This window comes from Pholcus phalangioides, unplaced genomic scaffold, assembly GCF_987345545.1.
Source record: "Pholcus phalangioides strain wild (caught in Gottingen) unplaced genomic scaffold, Ppha-v1.0 ptg000017l_1, whole genome shotgun sequence".
Lineage (NCBI taxonomy): Eukaryota > Metazoa > Arthropoda > Arachnida > Araneae > Pholcidae > Pholcus > Pholcus phalangioides.
This window is the reverse complement of record NW_028301610.1, coordinates 64,365,402-64,390,243: the sequence shown is the minus strand read 5'-3', so window position 1 is coordinate 64,390,243 and position 24,842 is coordinate 64,365,402. Positions and strand designations below refer to the sequence as shown.

Genomic DNA, 24,842 nt, shown 5'->3' with positions numbered 1-24,842 from the left:
TGTAAATTAGTGGTCGGTTGATTTATATTACCAGTCCTTTGTTATAGAAAAGGTTGAGAAACGTTGCATTCAAAGAATCATCATGATGCAAATTTATTTCTATTAGAAAATATGAAAAATATCAGAGAAGTATCTTTTTCACTAATAATTTTGATTCATGTACATCAGTTATTATATCTTGAAACTCTATTTCGTCCGGAGTTAATTAAAATCTGTATATTATTGTAGGATAAATATTTCATTTAGATGTATTGATCGTCATTTTATGGGTGTTAATTTTATGTTAATATCCTTTGAAATATACATACTGGAATATACATTTCGAAACGTCGAAAGACAAAAACTGTACCTCACGTCGGCCAAAAAACCCGAAAACTTTTAAATTTAATTCTAATTTACGCAGCTGCTGTTACTGAGCTGAAATCCTCAGAATTCTATAAAATCTGTAATACAATTAAGTGCATAGCTAGCTGCCTACCAACAACAACAGAATGCCTAGAAATTATTTTTGAGAATGTAAATGTATGACACAGAAGAACTGCTGCGTTTACACATGCGCCAGATGCTACAGGATTAAATAGCTAATTGCGTTTTGGGATCTCACTAACAGTTATACACGCACACAGTGTGTTTCTTAGTTTTATCTCTTGATGCTTTTTTTGCTTGTCATTGTAGAAAACAGGGTGGTTATAAATATACTGACAATACTCAGACGTATGTTGCGCCTATTCTGATAGGCATTTTGATGAACTTGGTATATAGGATATATGGACCATGGAGAAAAGAACAATTCAATAAAAAAATAATTTTAATAATAAATCCAGTAAAGTTTTAATCATACATCCAATTTTTGACCACCAGGTGAAAACGTGGCGCTAACGTATATACCAAGTTTACGAAGGTTTTCAACAACTGACTGATGCGAAGATGAATTTAGGAAAGAGAGAAAATTCAACTGCCCTTGCGGGGAATCGAACGCACTTCCTTGCACTAGCCAGATGGCTTATAAATGAATCCTACATTCCTAGCTACATTATAGAAATTTAGCGCATCGTGATTGGCCAAAATGAGTGATGAACCATTACGTCACTCATAGCGAAATCTTTGCTGGTGACGTTTAACAATAGATATACTTAATTGTGCTTGAATCCGACATCTACAGTTGGAGCAATGGTTAGAGCACGGAAAACACGTGCCGAAGGTTGTGTGTTCCACTCTGTCTAAATCCATTTTTTTTTTTTTTGCTGTCATTTATTGACACAGTAAAAAATGTTTTCTTTTTTTCCGGATTTACTCAGAAATTAAATGTGGTTCAGGTGCATCGACATGATAATAATAACGGCTCGCGAAGCTGGGCCCTGCGATATATATATATATAATATCATTTACCTATTCATAAAAAATGCTTTCATTTTTTGTTAATGTACTTCGAAATTCAGTTTCGCCCAAAACTCCGCCCCTCGTTACGTTTTCTTAGCTTTCTTGCTCGTAGTAACCAATCACCGGCGTACTAATGCCTCTTGTGTTACTAAGAATGTAAGGACTGTAATTACGCACCCGAGTGAGCGCACTAGACTACAAAGGCAATGAGCATCAATATTTCTTTAGAGCTCGTGTGAGCTTTGTATGCCAAGTTAAAATGAAATACGTCCACTAAAACGGCCGCTACATCGGAGTAGTGTCAGTATAAGTAAACTGACACTACTCAGCTTAATTACGTACCTGCGCTACTCTGATCTATGTAACACCCGTTGTGGTTGACGTATTTCGTTGAAAGTTAGTATATACGGAGAAAGATGACCATGGGATATTTGGGATTTATGGCCATAGGAAAAGATAACTACCACAAAAAGCGCCACTTTTTCACCTGGTGGTCGAAAATTGAACTACTTTTATTGAATATTTCTTTTTCCCGTAGTTCATATATCCTATATACCAAGTCCAAGGACGATGTCTCTCTTCACTATCCATACGGAGGTTTATAATAGCTGCCTGATGTGGAGATGAATTTTTCTTTCCTAAATTCATCTTCTCATCAATCAGCTGTTAAAAACCTTGGTATGGATAACGGAGAGTGATATAATCCTTGCATGAATCGCCATCTAGTGGCAGTGTCAGAAATTGAGAGCTTTGGTCTGAGTTAGATCGACCCGTCCATGTACGGTCCCGTTCAAATACAAAAAAAACAACGCCACAACAGGCAAAATGCCCAACGAGCTCTAAGGAATGATTGTGATTCGTTGCCTTTGTAGTCTAGGACGCTCACCCGGTAAGTGAGACGAAGTGGGTTCGATTCTCCGCAAGAGAGAGCAGTTGAATTTTCTTTCTTTCCTAAATTCATCTTCACATCAGGCAGCTATTAAATACCTTCATATATATATATATACTAAGTTTCATTAAAATACCTCCATCAGAATGGGCACCACATACGTTTGAGTAGTGTCAATTTATTTATAACCACTCTGTATGAACTGAATGTAAAAAGTGTGCGTTTATTTTTGTGTATATGGGACCCTATATTTTTTGAACTCAAAGAACCAGAAATTAAATCTCTTTATAACAATCGGATTAGAGTGCAATATCGGTATCTGAAAAGTGATTATTACATTCTTGTTTAAAGATACAGTCAAGTGTTCTTACTTGGGACGATTTGGGACTTTTAATAAGTAGTTAACGGTTACGTTTAAAGCAAGTCTCATCACATTTGTGTTGCTGTGTTAACATTTCATGATAGTTTTAGTAGTGTAGAACGTGTTTTTGTTGAGAAAAAGTTTTTCACGTATTTTTCCGAAAATCGATGTCTTTTTAGTGAACTACTAAGGTTTTTGCACCACAGTTATGCTTAGACATAGCGGGTTTCTCTGATTTAGGCAATGTTAGGTAAGGTCTCTCCTATAAAATGTTGATTCAATCTTTTTTATCGCCATTATCAAGTACAGCGCCAACACCTTCTATAGCAGAAAGCCTCCGCGCGAAGCTCCTGACGTCACTGAAGTCGTCCATTTCACCTATAGTCATTGAATACACAGAAAAAAAAGGTGAAGATTTCGCATACGTCGGCCTTCTTTATCCAATGGCTACAGGTGAAATGGACGACTTCAGTGACGCCAAAGCTTCGTGCGGAGGCTTTCTGCTATAGAAGGTGTTGGTACAGCCCGGCTTGAGTAGAAAAAAGTCCAGTTTGTCTAAACTTGGGACACTATCCCATGTTAGGTACTGTTGTATTAAGTTAGAAAATGCATTGTCATTGTAGTGGTTTCGAATTTGTACGTGTGGTGCTACATCGTGTGTAATCTAATTCCTCGATATAAACAACCTGACAACCTTTTTTTGCTAGTCCAGATTCCAGATGGGTAGTTTTTTACAATCCGTTGTGTTCTCATATCTGATGTTGATGACATTGATGAAGTTTCAATAAATGAGGTGAAGAGAATTGTGAAGCCTCTCAAGGTCCGCTGAGATTGCTACACTTTTGTCCTATAGCTTTTCAAACATTTCAATGTTTCACTTTTTGTTCGTTCGTGTCAGTCAAAGTCGTTACACAAATTAACACATTTTTCAAAAAAAATTTCAAGTTTTTTAGTTTTCTACTTCCTGAGTTCATGTGTCCTTTTTTTGACTGTGCGCTGTGACATTTTCAGATAATTACCAGAGAATGTACTCAGCGAATTTGCCATAAAGGTTGTGACGTTATTTTTGATGAATAAAATTATTTTTGAACTCTGCTTCAGTCTGGTATCGTCTTAGGACTTTTTTTAAAAATATTTAGCCAGTCCTAAGTTTAAACTAAGGCACTTAAACATGAGAAAACACACAAAAACTATACTATAGGCACCCTAACTTGGGACAAACGCCATTTTTTTCGGTACTAAATGTATAAATGTACACCTAAAATTTTTAAATTATCAATAAAAAGAGCACGTGGAAAATGTGGGTATTTTTTATCGTTTCATTAAGGGGTTAATTTTTCAGTTCGAGTGCAAAATTGTGCCAAGTATGAACACTTGGCTGTATGTTTTTTCACAGTAATTCATGTTTTTGTTTTGTTTTAGTGCTTGGCTCTGTTGATTGCCCACGCTTCCGATCCCAGGCATAAGAGTGAACCCGGTGTATCGGCAGTTCTACCTCCAACAGGACCGGCAGCAGCGCGTACCGTGCGTCGATGTACTTGCCGCACGCCGATGGCGAATATGCGGCCGTCGCAATCTCATAGAAGAACGGTGAGTTTAAAAAACTCATGTAATTTACTGTCTTTAAACAATGCAATGAATAAAAAAACAAAATTACTCAATCAAATTTAGAATTTCCAATCATAATCCTTTATCAATTACGTTGTAAAACGACGCCAGTTTGGATGCAATGCATCTACCAATTGAGATATAGAGCCGTCACTCCTCACAGTTTTTCAAGTCAGAGATATAACCATAAAGTTTACTTGCCACACAGATGCATATGGTGTCTAAAGGTTTCACTTAGTAACTTAGGAAGGTGGGTGCATGTGTGAAATGAACTATATACACCTAGGAAAGTGTGGCCAGGAACTCCCGTGGAAGATGCTGGAAGGAATAGCAGATAAAGTAATGACACAAAACAGTTAGAACGGCGTGCAAATTTTATGAAACCTGATGTAATAGTTTTATTTACCTTAGGTGATGTCACAACAGATAGTCAAAGTTGGTACAGCCAGCAGTGATGAATGCCTCACACACTGATGTTGCATTGACTGCCAGACACAATCGTACAAACCTTGAGTTTCAGAGACAATAGCAGAACCACGATTCTGCCCACGAAATCCATGTGAGATATATCAGACGTTACGTACACAGGCACGGATCAAAAGAGGGACGATCGCCCCTCTTAAGAGCAGATAATTAATATGAGTAAAATTTGTCTGTCCCGTAAAATACGGGATGATTTAACAAGCAAACCTGTCAATAACTTCAATAACTTGTCCCCTTCCGACATACCAACCTGAATCCGCACCTGCATTCTACAGCCATTGCCTTGAGAGTTTTCCTCAGAAAGAAACCAATGCTCGAAAAATTCGGTGGACGTGAGGGTCATGCGACGAGTCCACCACCTAGAGACCACCTCCAGAGACGTTCTTGATCATCTGTTCCTAAGGAAATATGGTTCACACACATTCACAAGTTCTCAACCTTTCCTTTAAGTTTACAGGTGTAATTTCAATAATAGATAACAAAGAAATGACTTTGAGCGTTTCCATACATTAAGCACACATGGGGGGGGGGGTGGATTCACATCTACAGACATTCACTGTGTTATGTCAGACACGGCAAACATTCTTTTAGTCTGCGTCTACGTCTGCGCAATCACGATACGATAGATGTGAATACATTCATTGGTTTCATGTTAAAGAATGGTTGCCGTGTCTGACATGGTGAGTGTTTGTAGATGTGAATCCACCCTGGTTGCGTGTGTTTGAAATCTTTCAGACCTATTTGTGGCGATTGGAAAGATTCAAAAATCAAAGAAGATTGCTACCAAAAACATTGAAAGAGAAGATACCCTACAGAGGATAAGAAATTGTCGAAAAGTACTCAACGTAACCCTCTTTTTTTATCTGCAAATGGCAGTAAAAACAACCCCTTCTTTAACAAATTATCAATTGTTTTGAGGTCTCTGTCTGCATATTTGTGTCCATATTAGCTCTGGTTCAACGACTTTCCTCGATTTAACTGGTCCCACTCAATTCGATAAATTGGTGTTCGATGAAAATTGCTCTGTGGAGATCGGTCAATGTAAAGAAAAGGTATATAAAAACCAGATAACCAATCATACGATAAGTGAAATCGGTGTTTTTGATCATATAAAACTTGCTTTTTTTATCATACGCTAGCAAACTCTTTGACCATCTACAGGATTGATTGGCTCTTCGTCAATAAGCATGGTACAAAATTTAACCAGCCATAGCATTTCTACGATATTTTTCATGTGAATTTTTGTTTTCGAACGTGTATAGTATATTCTGTTGAAAAAAAAAATACAATTTCAAAACATTTTTCAGTGCAGTTCCATGATTTCAGCAAACAACTTTTTGTGGTCATTCTAGAACAAATCAGCCCGCTTGAACCGTACCCACGTTTTCTGAATCGGTTACTTATGTGTCTGAAGCGTGACTCCTGACAGTTTTTCTAACCGCAGACATGAAAATATGGTATTTTTTCTATGCAATCCGTCGCTATAGATACCAAACGTATTAGACAAATGTGTACGCAGCTTTGTTTACGTCATTACACAAAAGCTGGTCTCCCAATCACGCCATTCAGTCCATCTTTTCAACAGATTTGATATGAATATAAGTGAAAAAGCATAATGACGCGTCTTTTAATTGGATGATCAACTGTTTTATGGGTTCGTTGGCACGTATGGGCCTGTAATGCCAGTTGCCGACAGGAAGCTGTTTGTGATCACATCTGGTAATACATTTCAGTGGAAGACTAACGAAAAATCTTTCCCACAACAAGGTATATTCCATTTAGCTTTGAACAAACAACGCCATTTTTTTCCCTTGTGAATTATTTTTTTGGTATTTTTATTTAGATAAATGTTTATCTGGATAAACTGAAAAAAATTGAGGTAATCCCAACTCTCAATCATAACCGCATGTACCTGAAAATTTGTAAATGCATAATCAAAAATGTACTTTATTATTTATATTTTGAAAAGATAGATTAAAACACTTTGAATGATTTGAATTTTTACTCGCATTCCATTTAGATTTAAATGATTTTTAATTTCAGGATTCCGATGGATGCTCGTGTCAGTCAACTGCTTCTGAAGAAAGCTGCAGTTTAACCGATGATTATCCATCAGACACTACCACGACGAGCAGTACAAGATCGTCCTTACACAATGGTCCAGGAGGACGAGGTGCTCCCCACACTGTCTTATCTGGATTCAATTTTTACAGTTCTCATCACCCGATGAGACGAAGCACTCCACAAAAAGTATCCCAAGGTTCCAGACCATCTGCTCCTCATGGTAATGGACATCGACACCACTCGCAAGAACGACCATGTAAAGTTAATCCGCATCATCAAAACCATAGGTTGGTTCTTTTTTTTCTGACAAAATGGAAATGAACTCGATATTTTCTAGTGAGATCTTTGATATAAGAACGCATTTTGCTTAATCAAATCAATGCAAACGTTGTTATCAACCCCTTTACGATCACGGATGTAATATAAAACATCCAATCGCCAGTGGAATAAATTTAAACAAGTTCTTTGTGTTTTCATCCTTCTCTCTTTTCACCATCGCGAAGCTATATAGTAACCCTATCAACTGAAGTTGCTTTTTCTTTCCTTTCTTTCTATACTGCTGTTAATGATATTTTCCACACATATGATGTATCTTTGTACTATATACGTGTCAGAGCGAAGGTGAACACGCAGGGTGATGGGGAAAAAAGACTCTACAAAAACTATCTTATCTGCCTTACCAATTATACTTTTTCCTTCTTTAATTTTTCTTTCCTCTTCGTCCTTTTTCTAACGTGCGGTTAGGTTAGGACAAGATTACCAGATTTATCGCCGATTCGTTAAATAGAGATAATCCAAATTTGTTGCCAGAAGCTTTTACGTGAAGTGGTTAAGTAGAATAAAGCGTAAAAAAACAAACTTAATGTGATTTGATAGGGTGAAGTGATTTGCTAGTCCAACTCTGCCCATAAATGAAAATATTCATTTTACTCTCTTCTACTTTTCTTAAATTTAATAGAAGATGTTCTAGCGGTTCTTCAAGTGGAGCTACAACTTCTTCCAAACGCATGGATTCCGGCTACAATGGTGGCGGAAGTGTGAACGATGGTAGCAAGACGTCTCTAGAGAGCCTGAACAGCACTCAAGAACCATTTTTCTTGCACGAACCTAATATGACTTCAGACGATCGGGTTAAAAAACTCTTTGATAACAAAGGAAGAAAGAAAGATGCTACTGGGGAAGCCAATGAAGGTGGAAAAATGGGTAAATATAGATTTTTCAGAAAAAAATGTCTTTCATTTTACATTAAAGAAAGGAATTCTCACCAGTTGTGTCTTGGCCTTAGAAGAAAAACAATACTGCGATGAAAATTGGTCCGTGAGTGAGTAACTTGTTAATATTGGTTATAAGTAATTTTAGAAGCTTTGGTATTATTTCCAGGAAAGTGAGTATTTAGATCAGACCTTTTTAGACGTTGATTGTGTGTTCGAGTATGCCTCTTTAATGGATAATGCTCTGGATGTAAATAAGTAACCGGTACCGGGGGATTAGTGTAGAATATATTTGTTTTTTGAATAGATGAAAAAGAGGCAAATTCGTTCATATAATTGACATTATGAGTAAGTATCACCGTTTACTATCGAAAGCCCTCAGTGAAACATTCCGGTGAAAATCTTAATCTGAATACACCGTTCATTCAATCCTCGGGTTTTTCGAGAATCGAAAAATGTTGAATGTGACGATGTCTAACCATTTCCGTGCATAGCATTTCTCTTTGTCAATTTTCTTTTTCAAACAGCTGTTACCGCAGAAGTGCATCATTCATCGAGTGAAGATTCGAATAGTGTCAGTGATGTTAGCGATCCACTCCCGGATTACGATGACCAGGGCAGCGAAGCCAGTAGCAGAGGCAGAGGCATGAAAAAGACATCTAGGGAAGCTAGCAGTCTCAGTACTGATGAAGGCATCTATCATGAAGGTCAGTCAAAAATGTCTTGTTTTTCTTTTTAATCCCTTTAGGATCACGGACGAAATTTTTCCCAAACGCCAGTGAAATAAATTCAATCCTGGGTTTTCTTTCATCTCTCCTCACTATTGCTAACTTTTATTGTGACCCAGTGAACCGAAGTTATTTTTTTCCGTCCCCGTTTTCTATACTCTTGTTAGTGATCCCCCACATATTATGTATCTTTCTGCTACATACATGTAAGAACGGAAGAGAACACGTAGGGTGAGGGTGAAAGAAGAAATGCGCTCCATGCCATCTTATCTACTTACTACAGTTTTTCCTTTTCTATTTATTTTTTTCCTATTTTTTCTCTTCCCTTCTTCCTTTTTCTAACGTAACGTTAGGTTAGGACAACATTACTAGATTTATCGCCGATTTTTCAAATAGGGATTATCCAAATTTGTTGCCGAAAACTTGTACGTGAAGGGGTTAAATCCATATAAATACCTCGTATCAAATATCTAATAGTCTACTTCGATTGAAAAATAACGGGTATATTCTGAATGTACCCTTTCATATAGACTACCCGCAAAGACAGCATAAACTTTTATGTGCAAGAATCTTCGCTCCGAGTAGATAAGAAATGTTGAATGAACCGTACCTCTATGATCGATTGAACACGAAAAAAAATTCATGATGTCACATCCGGCGACGTCAATGGAATTGGAACCAGTGTTCTACTTACAGGGTAAGGCGCCTATAAACAACGTTTCTAGGAATTTTTACCTTCGGTACAGCTCTTTGAAATATCAGGATGACCTAACCGACATCATGGTCAACACCCCGTAAAGAAGACCCTAAATACACCCTATTCTTTACTGGGTGTTGTCTTGGTCCTCGTGGTGGTACTGATTAGTAATGTTGCTGTAACCTATAATAATGCCTTAAAACCTATAGACACGCACGACTTGTCAAACAAGTTCTCGGGACTTAATCGCCAAGCCACCGAATGTGTAGATGGTTAAGAGTACAGTGCTGGATGTGAAGTAAACAATTTTCTTAGCGTTTTACTCAAAAAATCGGTTGTAAAAAAATTGACATTTTCCACACTTTCGATCTATACGGGGAGAAGATTATTTTGTACTGTATTCATGGAACACCATTTCTAAAGATTTGTGTACGTTTTTCAATGGATAAAAGCAATGTTTCCATTATGAACTCCAGTTTTGCTGGCGAATCTTGCATTGACTTAGATTTTCGAAATTGGAGATGGGCCTGATGTGGCCTTTGTGTATTTATTTTTATTTAAATCATTAATTACCCGAGTTTGCTGAAAGATTACTATAAACTACGAGTAGATATATGCCCTTTTCAATGATACCGCCCAATTGTTTTATGGAGCTGCAATGTCATTTTGCACCCCAGAACAGAACCAAACCTACCATTCATTTCATACTCCACCCAGAATAGGGACACAAATGACTGTTACCGCAAAAAAACTACTTCTATATCTTATTCAACCGCAACATAAAGAACCGGAATGCTCGAATACGATACAAAGATAATATAATAGCCAACGGTTACGAATCTACAAATTAATGTTTTTGTAGACTATGAAAGTATGTATCGGATATTTCCCAACATTTCATTCAAAATTCCCTATAGTGAAATAGAAAAGAGAACTAAGCTCTCTCTTTCCATTACATACAAGTTCAAGGTTGACAAAATTTGATAACAATATATATATGTTTCACACATTCTGATCTCTATTTTGTTGGTATTTGTCGTTCAATATGTCTTTAAAAATAGAGAGTATGTTGTGGTGGCCAAACAAAAAAAATATTTTCATACTTTGGTTTGTACTCTTTGGTACTGACATCAGACGTTTGAAATATTTGCCTATCGTCTCCTACCAGTTGCGAAGATAGCAAGCATTCTAATTTCTGGCTATGCCGAGCTGGATTCTAATCCCAGCTGAATCTTTTGTTTTATCTAACCTTTTGGAATTTACCTTAAAATGAAGATTTTACTATGTATATAAATTTTATTAGTTCAGACGATATGTACTCATGTTTGTAGTGCCACGTATGAAACGTTTATGGCTCTAGATAATATAAAAAACCATCTAAGTCACATAATATTTGTATTCTATTGATTTCATGATCCGGCAGGCCCGTGTTAACGGCATCGTAGGCCTCCGGGCAAAGTGAATTTTCCTTAGGCTCCAATCTGGCTAGAATTGCTTACTCTCGAAAATTTTAATTATATCTCATTTTATGAGACCTCTCTTGCTCTTGAGGCCCCCGGCCGTTCCCGGGTGTAGGGGTGCGTTAAGACGGAACTGTGATGCGATAATTTATTCTCGTTTATGTCTCTTGAGATTTTTCGCATCGTCACCTATTTTATTATAGCTCAGGGAAAGGAAAATCCTAGAGGGCTCGAGTGTTTTCTTTCAAACCGAACACGAATTCCGTCTAAAGACGAAGTGATGAAGCAAAATGCCCCTCTTGGTGGTTTTGCGCATCAGCCATACGGTTCCTGAACGTAAAAACGGTAAAAGCTTCCTAAACATCTAGAAAAATCTTATGTTTTGGTCAACGGGCTGAACTGATGGACTGCCGGAAAGTCGTAACCATAACCATGTGACGCCGTCATGCCCCCCACATCCTGCAGGAGGCTGCCTAGGCTGGGATCTTTGGTTAGCCCCCAACCCAAATTTTTCCCGGGCTCTCTATAGTGAATTTATAGTGTGAAAAGCAAAAATGATAACAATCATCCCGAGTTTGACTGGCAAGAGCCCTGTCAGCCCCACCCTTGTGACTGACACGGATGCCGTGTGAGTGCGTAGGCATCGTGCTGACTCCATTTAGCGGAGTCCTGCATTCGTCCCAGCATCCAGGGTCGTTGATTTGCTGAAGTTGGTTTTCTGACTTAATAAGTCGCAAATGTGAGTCGGTCTTCCCGTTAAAGAAATTGGTTTTCCCATTTAAAAAAATTGCAAGTTTAAGCACGTGAATATACGTCTTTTATACCCCGTTACAGTGCAATGAGACATATTTGGCCTGTTAATCAAACTTGAAGAAGTTGCCTTTGCTTGCATAGGGTATTGTGTAATTTGTCTCAATAAGATCTTTGTTCGTCATATACATCCCAAGATAGCGTAAAACAACTGTGCTACGAATAAAAGCAATGGACCTGGTGCCCGGTAAAAGAGGTACTAAAACCAGAGTGGTATATCATCGGATTGGTATTTGCCTTCTGACGATATCGTTGATTTTGATTTGCGTTGAAAATACCGGTTTTAGTACCTCTTTTCGTCCGGGCACCAGGTCCGCTGCCTTTATTCGTAACAAAATTGTTTTACGCTGTCTTGAGATGTATATGGTGAACAAAGATCTTGTTGAGACAAATTACACAATATCCTTTAGTTTAATTACCAGATTAAATGTCTCATTGCACTGTAACGGGGTATAAAAGACATATCCACGCGTGTTTAAACTTGCAAATTTTTTTAAAGAGAAAACCAATTTTTTAACGGGAAGATCGACTGAATCGCCTGGAATCTAGTCCCGGTGGAAACCATATTACTTTTCTTTCCCTGTTCACCTCAGCATTTTATCTACAAAATATGTGTCTCCTTGATATCTTCGACTGAGATAAAAGCTATCTATCTCGGAATCACATTTTATATTGACATTCCTGAAACTAGAGAAGTAATGAATGTTCAGTTATTATAGTAGCGCCAACTGTTGCAGACAGAGACAAGCAACTTTTAACAAATGTCCTGACTCATGGCCATGTTTATACTTGACGGTAGGTGTAGGTACTCTCTCTGCGCCTTTTTAATTAACAGCTCGTCAGGAAAAACCTGTACCGTATTTCAGTTTGCCTGGATCATCTGGAACAGGTCATCTGATGTCTTATTTTAGATATTTCTGTAGGAAGAGTTAGAATCTTAACGAAACAGTGAAATAGTATGCATTTGCAATGATTGTTCATTGTTTGCAATGTTTTGAATTATTTTATACTTTGGTGCAACCTCCCATAAGTTTCCTTTTTATATAAAAATAAAAATCATTTCATGAGTTAAACCTATTGAACTACACAATTCATGCTTTTCACCGCCTACTTATTTCATGCAAACCATTCTCAATATTGCATTGTTTCTTATATTTCATTCCTGTTCGACATCTCATAGACTTGACATCCAAGCTGAGCCAGAATAAAAGCTTGGTTTTATTAATTATTTTTTTCGTAATAAAAATGGATATTTTTGCAGCTGAAGATTGTGATGAGGAAGAGGACGATGATGATTACGAAGGACACCATGTCCACGACGTCGAACTGGTCAACGACGACGACGAGGACGATGAGGATGAATTGCATGATAACATCATCAGCTTTTCTCCTCACCACCAGGAAGACCTGGTGGCCATCCGAAACAAAAGGCCGCCACCGGAGGAAGAAGCAGCACCAAATCAGCCGCTTCATTACCATAAAATCGACAGCAACTGTCATCACTATCAATGCCATGACCAGCAACAAGAACATAAAAACTGCATGTCTCGGAGAGCATCAGCCTCAGAAGATGCTACTTTGGAGAATGAAAGTCTTTCGGCACTCTCAACAGTGCCAATAAAGGTAATTATAATATAATCATAATGATGCTTTCACCATTACTTCAGACCACAGGGGTTCCCAAATACATTTAGTCGCGAACCCCCCTCCCAAAAAAAAGTCTTGGTGTCTTCCATGGACTCCCACTTCTAGTCGTTGATCCCCCGAAATCAGCGAAAATGCTCTCGAAAAATAGAGGACATTTTATCCTGTACTAGTAAATGTGATGCGATAGAAATGCACTATACTGGACTGCAAAAGAACTAAAACAACGTTTCATACTTCTATCGAGAGCTGTCGCCACAAGTACAATTTTTGCACAATATTTCTGCTGCAGTCTATCAACGTTGCAGGCTTGCATTCGCTTTTAATTTAATTAAAATATTTCTTTTTAAATAATTTATTTTTATATTACTTATTTTTTCAACTTAACATTGATTTATTTTATAATTCTTCAATTGGGCCGTGGACTCCTGGGGGGTCCAGGCACCCGCATTTGGGAGAGTTTGGTTAAGAACATGCTTAAAAACATATTTGTTATCTACCTTTCTTTGCATTTACTATGGCCACTGTTTTATAATTTAGCGTTCTTTAATCACACAACTGTATAAAATAGCCACAAAATTTCGTGTTTCCAGCATTTATATTCCCATTGTGTAGAGATTTTCCTGTTTTTTTTATATCTGTATAGGTGGTTGCAACGCCGTCATCGGATACAGTTAGCAGCGTGGACAGCAATGGGACCCTAAAAAGTGATAATTGTCGTAGGCAAAGCCATGACATGGATGCGCGCACAGCGCGGGAATTGGAAACGTGTAAGACTGATAAATCGACTCTTCAAGACCGTCTCAGCAGATCTTTGTCACAACCTCCCCCAACATCCAGAGGAGATGACAGAGACGAATTAGTTGAAAATACAATAGCAGCACCAGTGCCACCACCTCCACCAATGCCGCCATCGGGAAGGAAAGAGGACACGATAACAAGTGTCCCACCCACTCCTCCACCAATGCCTAAATCGTCTACAGACACTGTCAAATGTAAAGCACCTCCACCACCACCACCTCCAGAACTCCCCGATGTTAAAGAGATTAAAATATTGTCCTGTAACTCTAACAGACAAAATGGCCACGACGATGATGATAACTCTTCTCAAAAATATGAGGGTCACACCGAAGACAGAAGATTCGTGAAAAAAGCTGTGAGAAAGAACGGTCACCAACCCACACGCACGTTGCCATTCATACCGCCACAATTTAACTTCACGCCTGATTCAAATGAGAACATACGTCCATCTGAATATTTAAAACAAGCAAGAGGAACTACCTCCAGGAACACCACTTTGAAATCTTCGTCGTTACATCGAGCTGTCTCAATGGGTGAATTGGCAGTTGCAAAGTCAGAAATGATGTGTTACACCATACCAAACAGAACCGAAAGCCACGAAACTCTGCTAGAAAGTGACTGTAGATCTTCGTACTGCAACGGTTTCATCAACAATGATTTTGAGGATAGCCATAAGCCCCTTCCACCAGCCATGCCCAGCAATAGCAATGGAAACACGCCATTATTCAACATCACGGTGGAGCAATTGCAAACCGTGCATCTAAAGAAAACAGATAAACAGCCATCGGGTAAGTACCTATACAATTGTATTAAATGTATTTATGCAAATTTGACCTTTTGCTGCCCGCGAAAGCCTCATGAATAGGGCCGCGACTAGGGATTTTGCTGCCAGATGTAGAGAAATATTTTGAAATATGGACGTACACTCTCCGATAACCTATACTATACAAGGGTTACAAACTTCTAAGAGGGGTAGAGGAAATCCAGACGATTCAGTATCAGTATCACATAGCAACGCATAGTCGGAAATGTTTTCTTGATGCGCAATAGCGTACACAGAGAACACCAGAAGTGAAAGGGCATTCATTCATTCAAACCGGGCACAACTCCGGTCTATCGCCATGGGCAATTTCCTACCGAATGAGTTGTGCCGGAAGTCTTCATGTGTGGGCCCCGAATAATCTGAGTAACTAAAAAACCTGAAATTCAAGTTTTTAACCAATCCGTAACGGTGCGGATTTGCAGAATCGGAAGCCAGTGTGCACTATGTTCGCTCGCTTCCTTATGCGTGAATTTCAGTGCTACCAGCTATTTTTCAGGTGAAGGGACACCACGTAAGTGAATGTGCATTTTAATAATAAATGTGCATCGACAAAAGTAATAGAGGACGTCAAAGAAGGTGTTAAAAGTGTCGTCCACGAGCTATAATGCAGGCCTCATATCTCAGGTGAATGGAATTTCGAACATTCTGAAGATTCCAGGCATGTCTTGTACTTCCCTGCAATGCGTGCAATCTGTTTCTCAACACCGTCAATAGGGGTGTCATACACTGGAGTTTCAATATGCCTCTCGTCAAAGGCAGCCCCAATGCGTGTTAGATCCGGTGAGCGAGCAGTCTAATGCACCAAACGCCCGGAACTCTCGCGTCCTTGCAAGATCACCTACCGTATCATGAAAGCATTTTCGATCACGCGTTGCTACGCAATTACAAGTCGTACAGATGCACCGTACTTCATATCCCTCCTAAAAGTTTGTAACCTATATTATACCCCTGTATAGCACTCAAATAGGTTACCATATTCTGAAATTCTAAAAGTAGCCAACCCCTACGATAAAAGCTGCTTTCATCCAAAACAAATGGCATCACTAGATGATTTAACTTGAGGTACAATACTGTACAAAAACAAATTTATCTTCTTGCAATCACCCACCGCACTAGCCAACGCCGTACTTATTATATTTTAAATACAGTATTGTGTGTATTGTGCGCAAGGAAATCGAAAGCTCCATGAACGAATATGATTTAGCACCGATTCCCTTAACCCCTTTAAGCGGTTTTTAAAAATTTTCTGATTCGCATTATAACTGCCACAGTGGAAATCACTAAACCTTCTAGAAATTTCCACCTATTTCAAGAATAAAATATTTTTCTGATTGCGTGAGCTGATAAATGCTTCCCCCCAACACAAAATAGTAATAAAAAACAAGAAAGAGAAAAACTATATTTCTCTAGCCCCGTTTACGTAGGAAATGGAAGAAGCGGGTTTTATAAACCCTGCTTCAGGAATTCTCACCAATTAATGCTCTCCATTTCTTTCCTTATGAGGGAAAGCAGTCATCAAGCGGGTGCTAGAACTTTCAATGCTACCGCAATATTGCACATATGAACGGGACTTCTGTTATTTATGCTACACGTATAATTGTATACTACCTCGGAAGGAAAGGAAAACCATCCTCTCCCCACCTTTTGTTATCAGACTATGAACAAAAACTGACTCCACCCACTTGCAATTCATTGACAAGACGGAGGGAGGAAGAAAAACATGTTACAGGCAAAGAGCTCTCTGTAAAGTACTAGCTGGGCTCGGGATTGCTCCGAAATGAGAGGGTTTCAAAAAAGACGAGCTATCTCGGGATTGCTTGTTATGAATTGAGAAGTTTGAACACTTCGCTTTGCCTAGAGCAGCATGGTAAGGATTTTTGTTTTAGTTCAGGTACACCTTTGTCCTCCGCTGTATATACACTCTTTTGCAAATAAAAACAAAGCACCTCTAAAAAATAATCCGATCATCTCGAAATTTCGCATGCAAATTTCTTTATGCCAAGTATGAAAATGATTAAATTTCCAAGGCCAATGAATGTTAATTTCGGTCATAGTGCGCGTTTCGACTGCGCAACTAGATTTGTATAAAACAGGTAACAACCGCAGACGGTTTATCTTTTCCCGTTGTCGGCGTTGCAGTTCCCTGAAGACACGACCAATAATGCCGAGCTCAATAAATTCTAGGCCAGTGGTCTGGAGGAGAATCTTATTTGCAAAATTTTCGTTCAGTATAAATTCACTGAAAAAATCAATTAAATACGTATAAAGAATCTTGCTTCAAGATGAGGGTCGAAAACTCTGGATAAGACAGGGGAGCCACGAGAAAAAAAATATGGTTCAAAGTGGGCCACGGCCAAAAAAAGGTTAAGAAACACTGGTCTAGAGTAATGTCGCAGCCGATCGCCATGGTTTTCAGCGATGAATCCCGCTTCAGTTTTGGAGCAGATGACCATCGGACTCGTGTGGAGGGGCCGGGTCCAGCGACCCGAATCAGCCTTTGTTTTAGAAAAGCATACAGCCATTGCCCCTTGGTGTGATGGTGTGGAGTGCTATCTCTTACGACAGGACAGCAGATCGCCTCTAGTCGTCCTGCGTACATCTCGCGATATGTTGATGACATCCAGCAGCCAGTTGCATTAACCTTCATGGCATGTCATCCTGGGGCCATTTTACAACAAGATAATGCCAGGTCCCATACGGCTCGCATATCTCTGGACTGCCTCCTTGCTGTTGATACTGTTCCTTGGCCATCAAGGTCACCGGAACTTTCACCAATCGAACATGTATGGGACATGGTAGGCCGTCAGATTCGGGCAACCCAAAATGTCGCAGATCTGGGTCAATAATTGATGAATGCTGGTAGAATGTATCGCTAGATGAGATTAGGAATCTTTATTACTCCTTAGATCGACGTATACAAGCATGCATCGCCGCTTGTTGGCGCGCCCGCCAAGGGGGGTTTCACCAATTACTGATTTGAACATTTAATGTGCAATTGCTAGCCATTGATGGGTCCAACGGCTTTGAGTTTTTAATCATTTCATTATCTGTGTATGAGCTTTGCACGTGTTTAATTTCAATAAAAACAGTCAATTTCCCCATGGTGCTTCTTTTTTTGCAAAAGAGTGTATTTTTTGAAACATTTTTCAATGTGTTTAGATCGTTGATGTCAGGCATCGAAATCGAAATTACTGTGGTTGTCCCAGTACCCATAGTATTTTGTAGCGCTGGACCGTGCTCACTTAGAATCTATTCCCCCATCAAATAAAAAAAAAATTTTCTTTTCATAATATCATCCTAGTCATGGCAGGTCAGTGTTATTTTCTAGCTACAGAAGCATATCCGCACAGAAAACTTCAAATATATTTATTTATGACATTTTTGATCGCTTTCAGAGCTTTTATGTCAAGTGCTGTTCTCGGCAAAAGTATTTTCTGTCACACGTTAACTAGTTTTTTTTTTCCACCGGTTAGGATCCTCCCAGCCTCATCTGTTACATGGGCAAAGTGATGTTGCGAAGTCGGATGTTATTCTTTTTGTTTTAGAGTAGTGATTGTGACTTTTGACTTTTTGTTGTTAGCCTGAAATTGTTTTTTTTTTAACTAGAATAATGACTGACCTACCTGGATGGAAACGTTAAGGTTTGTTCTCAGAAAATTTCGATGAGATTCATCAAATGATATAAATTTGTATAACGACCGAGCTAAAGACTTCACAAACTCTAGAAATTTCTCATCTGCTTTCAAATATTATCTCTTCAATCACAATTACGTGATTCCGTTATCTGCTACATTAAAAAAATATTTTTTTTTGTCTCAAGTCTTCTATAGATATGCATGTGTATTCACTATATTTAACAAGGCGAAAAGTAGTCGAAATTCCACTGCCATATTTTCTTAAGAATTCAACATAACACTTTGTGTGTGTGGGTGAAATTGCAGCCAAAACGGTGAAAGTGTGTTTTAGCAAATTCCTTGGCGCACTATAACCAATCTTAGCACTTTGCTATAGTAATTCTAAAGCACGAAAGGAAAAAAGATCCACACGACTTATACTTATTCTTGCTCGTTTTTCTTTTTTGTTGTCTTAAAACTGAACAGTAGGAAACGAACGAATAGTAAACAATGAGGAACAATTTCACCTTCCGCAACCTTGATTTTTTTTTTCATTCTGCAGTTAGTTGAATTGTGTAGAGAAAAGTGAGCAATTCAGCCTTGAAGCACAATACTGTAGGTAATCTCTACCTGGCAATATATTGAAATTAAGAAACTTCGTCGTGCTAAATACGTTAACAATAGCTTCCAAACCACATATGTTGAGCTCTCTCAATTTATTTCAGTGTATGTTTTTTTTTCCCACTCTTGCAACATTGCTTGAATATTGTCCCAACTACTAATTTTTCTGAAATGAAACTCCTTTAGCCGCAATGGAGTGAATCTGTTTCATGGGGAATCAGGGTCACGAAAATTAAAACGCTTCAATCCAGGGACGTACGCAGGATATACCTTTGGTGAGGGGTACAAAAATTATCTTCCCGAGAAGTTTTGAGTTACTACAATTCAAAAAGCATTTAAATTAATATAAATTGGTTAATATAGCATAAGAAAGGGTATTTTCTTTCGATATTTTAATTTGTTCACCGAAATATTTCTCCCCTAATTTTTGGTCGGCTTGGGGGGTGGCACGGGTCCCCTGTGAGCTGGTATAGTCTCGACTTTTTTCATCATTAACGTGTCGATAACAGTGGGCTCGCATTACGTGTGCTGTGTGGAAAATCTGTATACATTTACATCATTTCATTACTTCAGACCCGAAATTGCGGAAGGCATCTCAATCAGAGGAGGGGTTAGGTTCCACTTTTATCGCCGTGAAAAATTTATTCATGGGATTTTGTAAGCCGTTCAACCCGTATTCGCACGATATTTGAAAATTTCCGAAATCAAAAGTTTTCATGTGTCTTGTTTCACGTGAAACAAATCAATTTCGTCACATTCTCAGACTATATACATGATCAATGGAAATACATAAGAATAATGTTGTTTATTTTATAATGAAGCTGTGCATATTGATTCAATATCCGTCGCCATCCCCTACCCACATTCCAATTTCATTCGAAAGTTTCACTTCTATCGTGCGATATTCTCATTTTTTCCAGCAGTCACTGAACCGTCTCGCTACTGACATATTTCTCGATGAACAGAACATCACAGGCAAACAAAAATACATTCTAATAAACTTCACAATTGTAGGGGATGGTAAAAATCTGAGAAACTATAATTGCTTCTGCGTGGGATTTAGATTTTACAGCTATTACTGAAATCCGGGAAAATGATAGGGAGTTATACATTAAGTACGTCAATAGCGGATGCAGTGACCATTGCCCACCTCTCTATTTAAGGGCTCAAAGTAAAGAGCTACAAAAAATTCAATGAAGTCGGGAAAAAAATTCAATGAATTTTTTTCCTGACTCTTTTCTAACAATCTCGTTAGGTTTCAACAAGGATTATGCTATTCCACGTACGGAAAAATTTGATTGACAATTGGTAGCGATAAACATGAATTAACAAACCACTCTATAAAATTCCAATAGATGACGGAGACGTTCTAAAAACTGTGTATGCTAGTCTTACAGATTTACAAGGGAAGTGTTGTTGAAGGTACTGCTACATAAGATTAAAATCTAACGTGGTTCTCTAATTTTCAAAAAGGGCCGTGGAAAAAATTCCATAAACGTGGTCGAATGAGTTTATCGAGTTCGCTCTAAAAAATTCAGGGATATCATTATTAAACAATGACCACCTGTAGATGGTTTTCTCATATATGATTTCAGATATACCTTCTCAATATGTTATTGCCAATAGTCCACTCGTTGCTCAAGCAAAGGGCGGAAGTGCCATACAACATGTAAACACTTGTCACCTTATTCGGAATTGAAAGTCGGCGCAATCATTCTCGTACTAAAATTATAAACTAGAAGTACTTTTTCTCTAGAGAGACAGATTTCTGATTCGATTAGATTGGTGGTACATTGAAATGTGGCAATATGACCACAGTTGGTGAGCGGGGAAAAGAAAAAAAGCTGCTGACGACGTGGATGACGGATTATAATGTACTGTCGGGCAACCATCCATGGTTAAATCGTGTTGTTATAAACCTCCTTTGTTTTTGCGATCATATGAATAAGGCTTCAGGTAAAGGCAAAAATGTGAACGCTTTCTACCTAGATATTAAAAAATCATTTGACCGAGTTCAACATAGTGAACTCTTGAAGCTTTCATAAGATTTGGATTGTGGGCCAGTTTGTTTAATTAGGTAGAATCGTAGTTGTGGGATAAGTCACAATGGGTCTTGGTGGACGGGGAATTTACTGATTATGTCAAAAGTGGAGCATTCAAGAAATTATCCTTGGGGACATACTTTTCACGGTTTCTGGTGATAAACACGGTGAATTTATCTATATCAATGCTAGCAAATCGCGGATAACATAAACCTAATAGACGTAGTTTGGAATCCTAGTGACCAAATTGAATGTAGGCAAATGAATGGAGTTGTTGGTTGATTTTTTTCATATCATCCATTCAAATTACCCACGTTTCAGTTATGAGTTGAATGGTAAAACTATTAGATCTCTAGATAAGACTTGGTTATGTGGAAATTCTGATTAATGAGTGACTTACGTTTTATGAACGCTGTTGTGTCGCGATCGAAGAAGTAAATACTGTGAACTACTGGGAATCATAAAGTATAAGGTCTCTTCACGTTCTCTTAAATTCATCCTGTTGTTTTTCCGTAACTTAATTCGTCCTGTCCTAGACTGTGCAGAAGGGTTTCGGAAGCCATACCTACAAAAAGATATGGATCTGTTCGAGCAGTGCAGAGCCACTAGGACATAATTTGGTGTAAAACAGCCATCTTCAACCTGTCGCTCGCGACCACCATGGTGCTTCCCAAAGCATCAAAAGTGCTCAATGCTCGTGCGAATTTTTCGCCCGCAAACAATGCTCTAATTGAATACCCTGTAAAATTTGCATTCGAGTATTACAATCAATTCAGATGTCAGGCACACATGTCAGAGTTGCCGTACGGGGTGCTCTTCGTAAACCGTACGAAGAATAAGACAACAATTTTTTGTTATGGAAAGTGTATTATATAGTATTAATTATTAATTTTTTTTCCTTTCGTGATACGTATATGTTTTTATATATTGGGTTGCTGTATTTTGGTTATATTTGACATCCATTTTTTTATTTGTACCATTTTTCAGCGATCTCGTTGGACATTTTGCTTGTTGTGGCTTTTGTGTTTGCATTTGCATTTCATAATTTAAAACTCTTTTTTTTTATCTGTTTGAGTTTTTTTAATGGCAGTAAATACCTTCCAAATTATTGGCAGTTTTGCAGTTTTGCATCTTTTACAGCTACTTGAGTCACTCTGTTATGCGATTTCATTTACTCCGTCAAGGTCACAAAAAGTCGATCTCAAGAAAGAATTGAAATTTTTTTTTCAACATCCCTGCTATAGTTTCCGTTACGTTGTTGGGGTTTGAAAGCGTGCTAGGAAATTGCAGCCCATTGCAACTGTAAGGGTTCGGTTTTCACCTCTCCAAGTTCCTGCGTGGCATCATATTGTATACCAAAAGTTGTTTTTTTAATTTATTTCTTTTATACTTGGAGTTTTTGGTTTTAATGCATTTGAATTCTGTACATATAAATCTAAAAAAACATACTATTTTATTTGCAGAGAGGACGCTTCTTCTCCAAAAGAATGACTTGATAGCCGAATTAAAGCAAACTAAGGATATCGAAGGTGTTCGCAAAATGAAAGAAGAGCGTTGCAAACTCGACTTATCGGTAAATATCCCATATAAGAATATAACTGTGGTTTTTTTGTCTTTGCTGTGGTATGTTAACTACTTGATGGAGGGGGAACGAAATTTCTTGCGTTCCAATGTGTTATACCTCCGCGTAAGAAATAATTCTGTTTTAAGGACTCTCTAATCGGGTGTTATGTCTTGCGACTGAACCGACAGCATTATGCATCTCATTTCATCATTGATAATTTATAGCATTTTAGTACGTGGTGAATCCTCTCAAAAATGATATTTGGAAAGGCATAGAATCGATCGATTTACTTGTTCGTGCTTCTGTTTGGAAGATTCTGTCATAATATCCGCAACTGGTCAGCTAATTCAATGGTACTCTTATAAGACTGGAATTGTTATCCTTGCAATTCCCAAGCGCGCTCTAGAGCTTTATCTACAACAGCCCTGAATAGCCATGATCGAGTATTAAGTCCTTGATGGCATTGTCAAGAAAATCATATAGAGATCAGTTGTTTCAAGAGATGGCTCTCCGTACTATCATTCAAAAAAATATTCTCCGTCCCTCAACAAGCCCATTTATTAATACTCGATAGCCATATAGTTCAGAATCAGATTCCAGAATTTTCAACGGAGACGGACTACGATTGCTATGCTTTAATAGGCCTTAAGTAGGATTTTGTTTCGGGTGCCCGTAAAAGGAACACTGACTGCTCTTTCCCCACACACGTATGTGGTGGTCATTTGCATTGAAAGTTGTATTCCTAGATAGCCCACACTACAGAATATATGGAAAATATTAAATATCTTCGATCGAAATGTTGTTTGTCTAATGGTGTCATAAGACTCGACAACGGCTAACATGTGCCCGCTCTCTCTGATCAACTGTGGCCCACACCCAGAAACTAACAGACCAATTATCAATATGACGAACAATATGGCAAACAATACGTCTGATGGACGACTTGTCATTTCTCAGGTAAATGTGACCTCTTTGAATCAAACAATCAACCATTGGGTGGTCAAGTAACAGTGAAATGACATAAAATAGAAAATTCTGTAGAAATTGCCTATCAGCACTATATACTTATATCACTAGTACTTTTGACAGCCTTGAGATGTCCCTATATGAAGTTTATGCGTGTATGGCCGGGTTTATACTATAAAAGTTTTAGAAAAGTTCTCTTTTATAAAACTTGAAAAAGGCAACCAATAAGCGTATCGATTATATTCTCTAAAAAGTAGAAAACCATCTTAGAATCCATCAAGTATAAGTATTGCACCATCGGTAAATTTGAGATGTTTGGAGAAAGAATAATTATACAACATTCCTCAATGAATGCACCATCTTGCAAGAGTTGCATAGGAGTTTGTGAAATCTCTAGACCAACTTTCCTTTATAAATCAAATAAATAAGACTGCTTTCTAAAGACTTTCGTTTTGCACCTTGTTATTTTTTTACAGGCTGCTGATATTGAAAATTTCAAAGCCGAGAATTTTGTTGATCAGATTCCCGAGGTTGATGCAAATGGATGTGTCATTCCACCATGGAAAAGGCAGATGTTGGCTAAAAAAGCTGCAGAGAAAGCTAAAAAGGAAGCGGAAGAGCAGAGATTGGTAATTATGAGATTTTTAACCTTATTATGACATTTCTCATAAGATGTGCATCATACGCTAAGAATTAAATCAGTAGATGGCCGGGATTACGCTATAAAAGTTCGATCAAAGATCTTTTACAAAACTTTAAAAAAAACAACCAATAAGCGTATCAATTACATTCGAGCGAATGTAACAAATAGGCTAATTGATTGTTTTTTTCAAGTTTTGTAAAATATCTATTAAACGTATAGTGTAATTTTAGATAGTCTGAACTTCTACGAACCCCCCCCCCTGATTTTTCTATCCAATTTAATGTTTATTTATTTTTTAATTCAAAGTTTTATTCAAATATTCTCTATAATTTGAAGTTGGAGGGGAAAAAATGATAAATATTGATAATTTAATGCGTGTTTTAACCCTTTACGTCCAGAGGTTTTTTCGGTACTTCGTTAGTGTAGTTTGTAG

At 38.0% G+C, this 24,842-nt stretch overlaps 1 protein-coding gene across 5 annotated transcripts in view; it reads left to right on the top strand.

Moving 5' to 3' along the window:
- f (espin protein forked) overlaps nucleotides 1–24,842 on the top strand; it is a 336,082-nt gene that overhangs the window by 300,488 nt on the left and 10,752 nt on the right. For all 5 annotated transcript variants that reach the window (XM_089247034.1, XM_089247036.1, XM_089247033.1 and 2 more), the window contains 8 exons: nucleotides 4,053–4,220; nucleotides 6,765–7,072; nucleotides 7,744–7,988; nucleotides 8,524–8,703; nucleotides 12,953–13,314; nucleotides 13,982–14,924; nucleotides 22,700–22,809; nucleotides 24,243–24,395. In XM_089247034.1, the coding sequence (XP_089103160.1) occupies nucleotides 4,053–4,220; nucleotides 6,765–7,072; nucleotides 7,744–7,988; nucleotides 8,524–8,703; nucleotides 12,953–13,314; nucleotides 13,982–14,924; nucleotides 22,700–22,809; nucleotides 24,243–24,395 (2,469 nt within the window). The remainder of the gene's footprint in view (nucleotides 1–4,052; nucleotides 4,221–6,764; nucleotides 7,073–7,743; nucleotides 7,989–8,523; nucleotides 8,704–12,952; nucleotides 13,315–13,981; nucleotides 14,925–22,699; nucleotides 22,810–24,242; nucleotides 24,396–24,842) is intronic.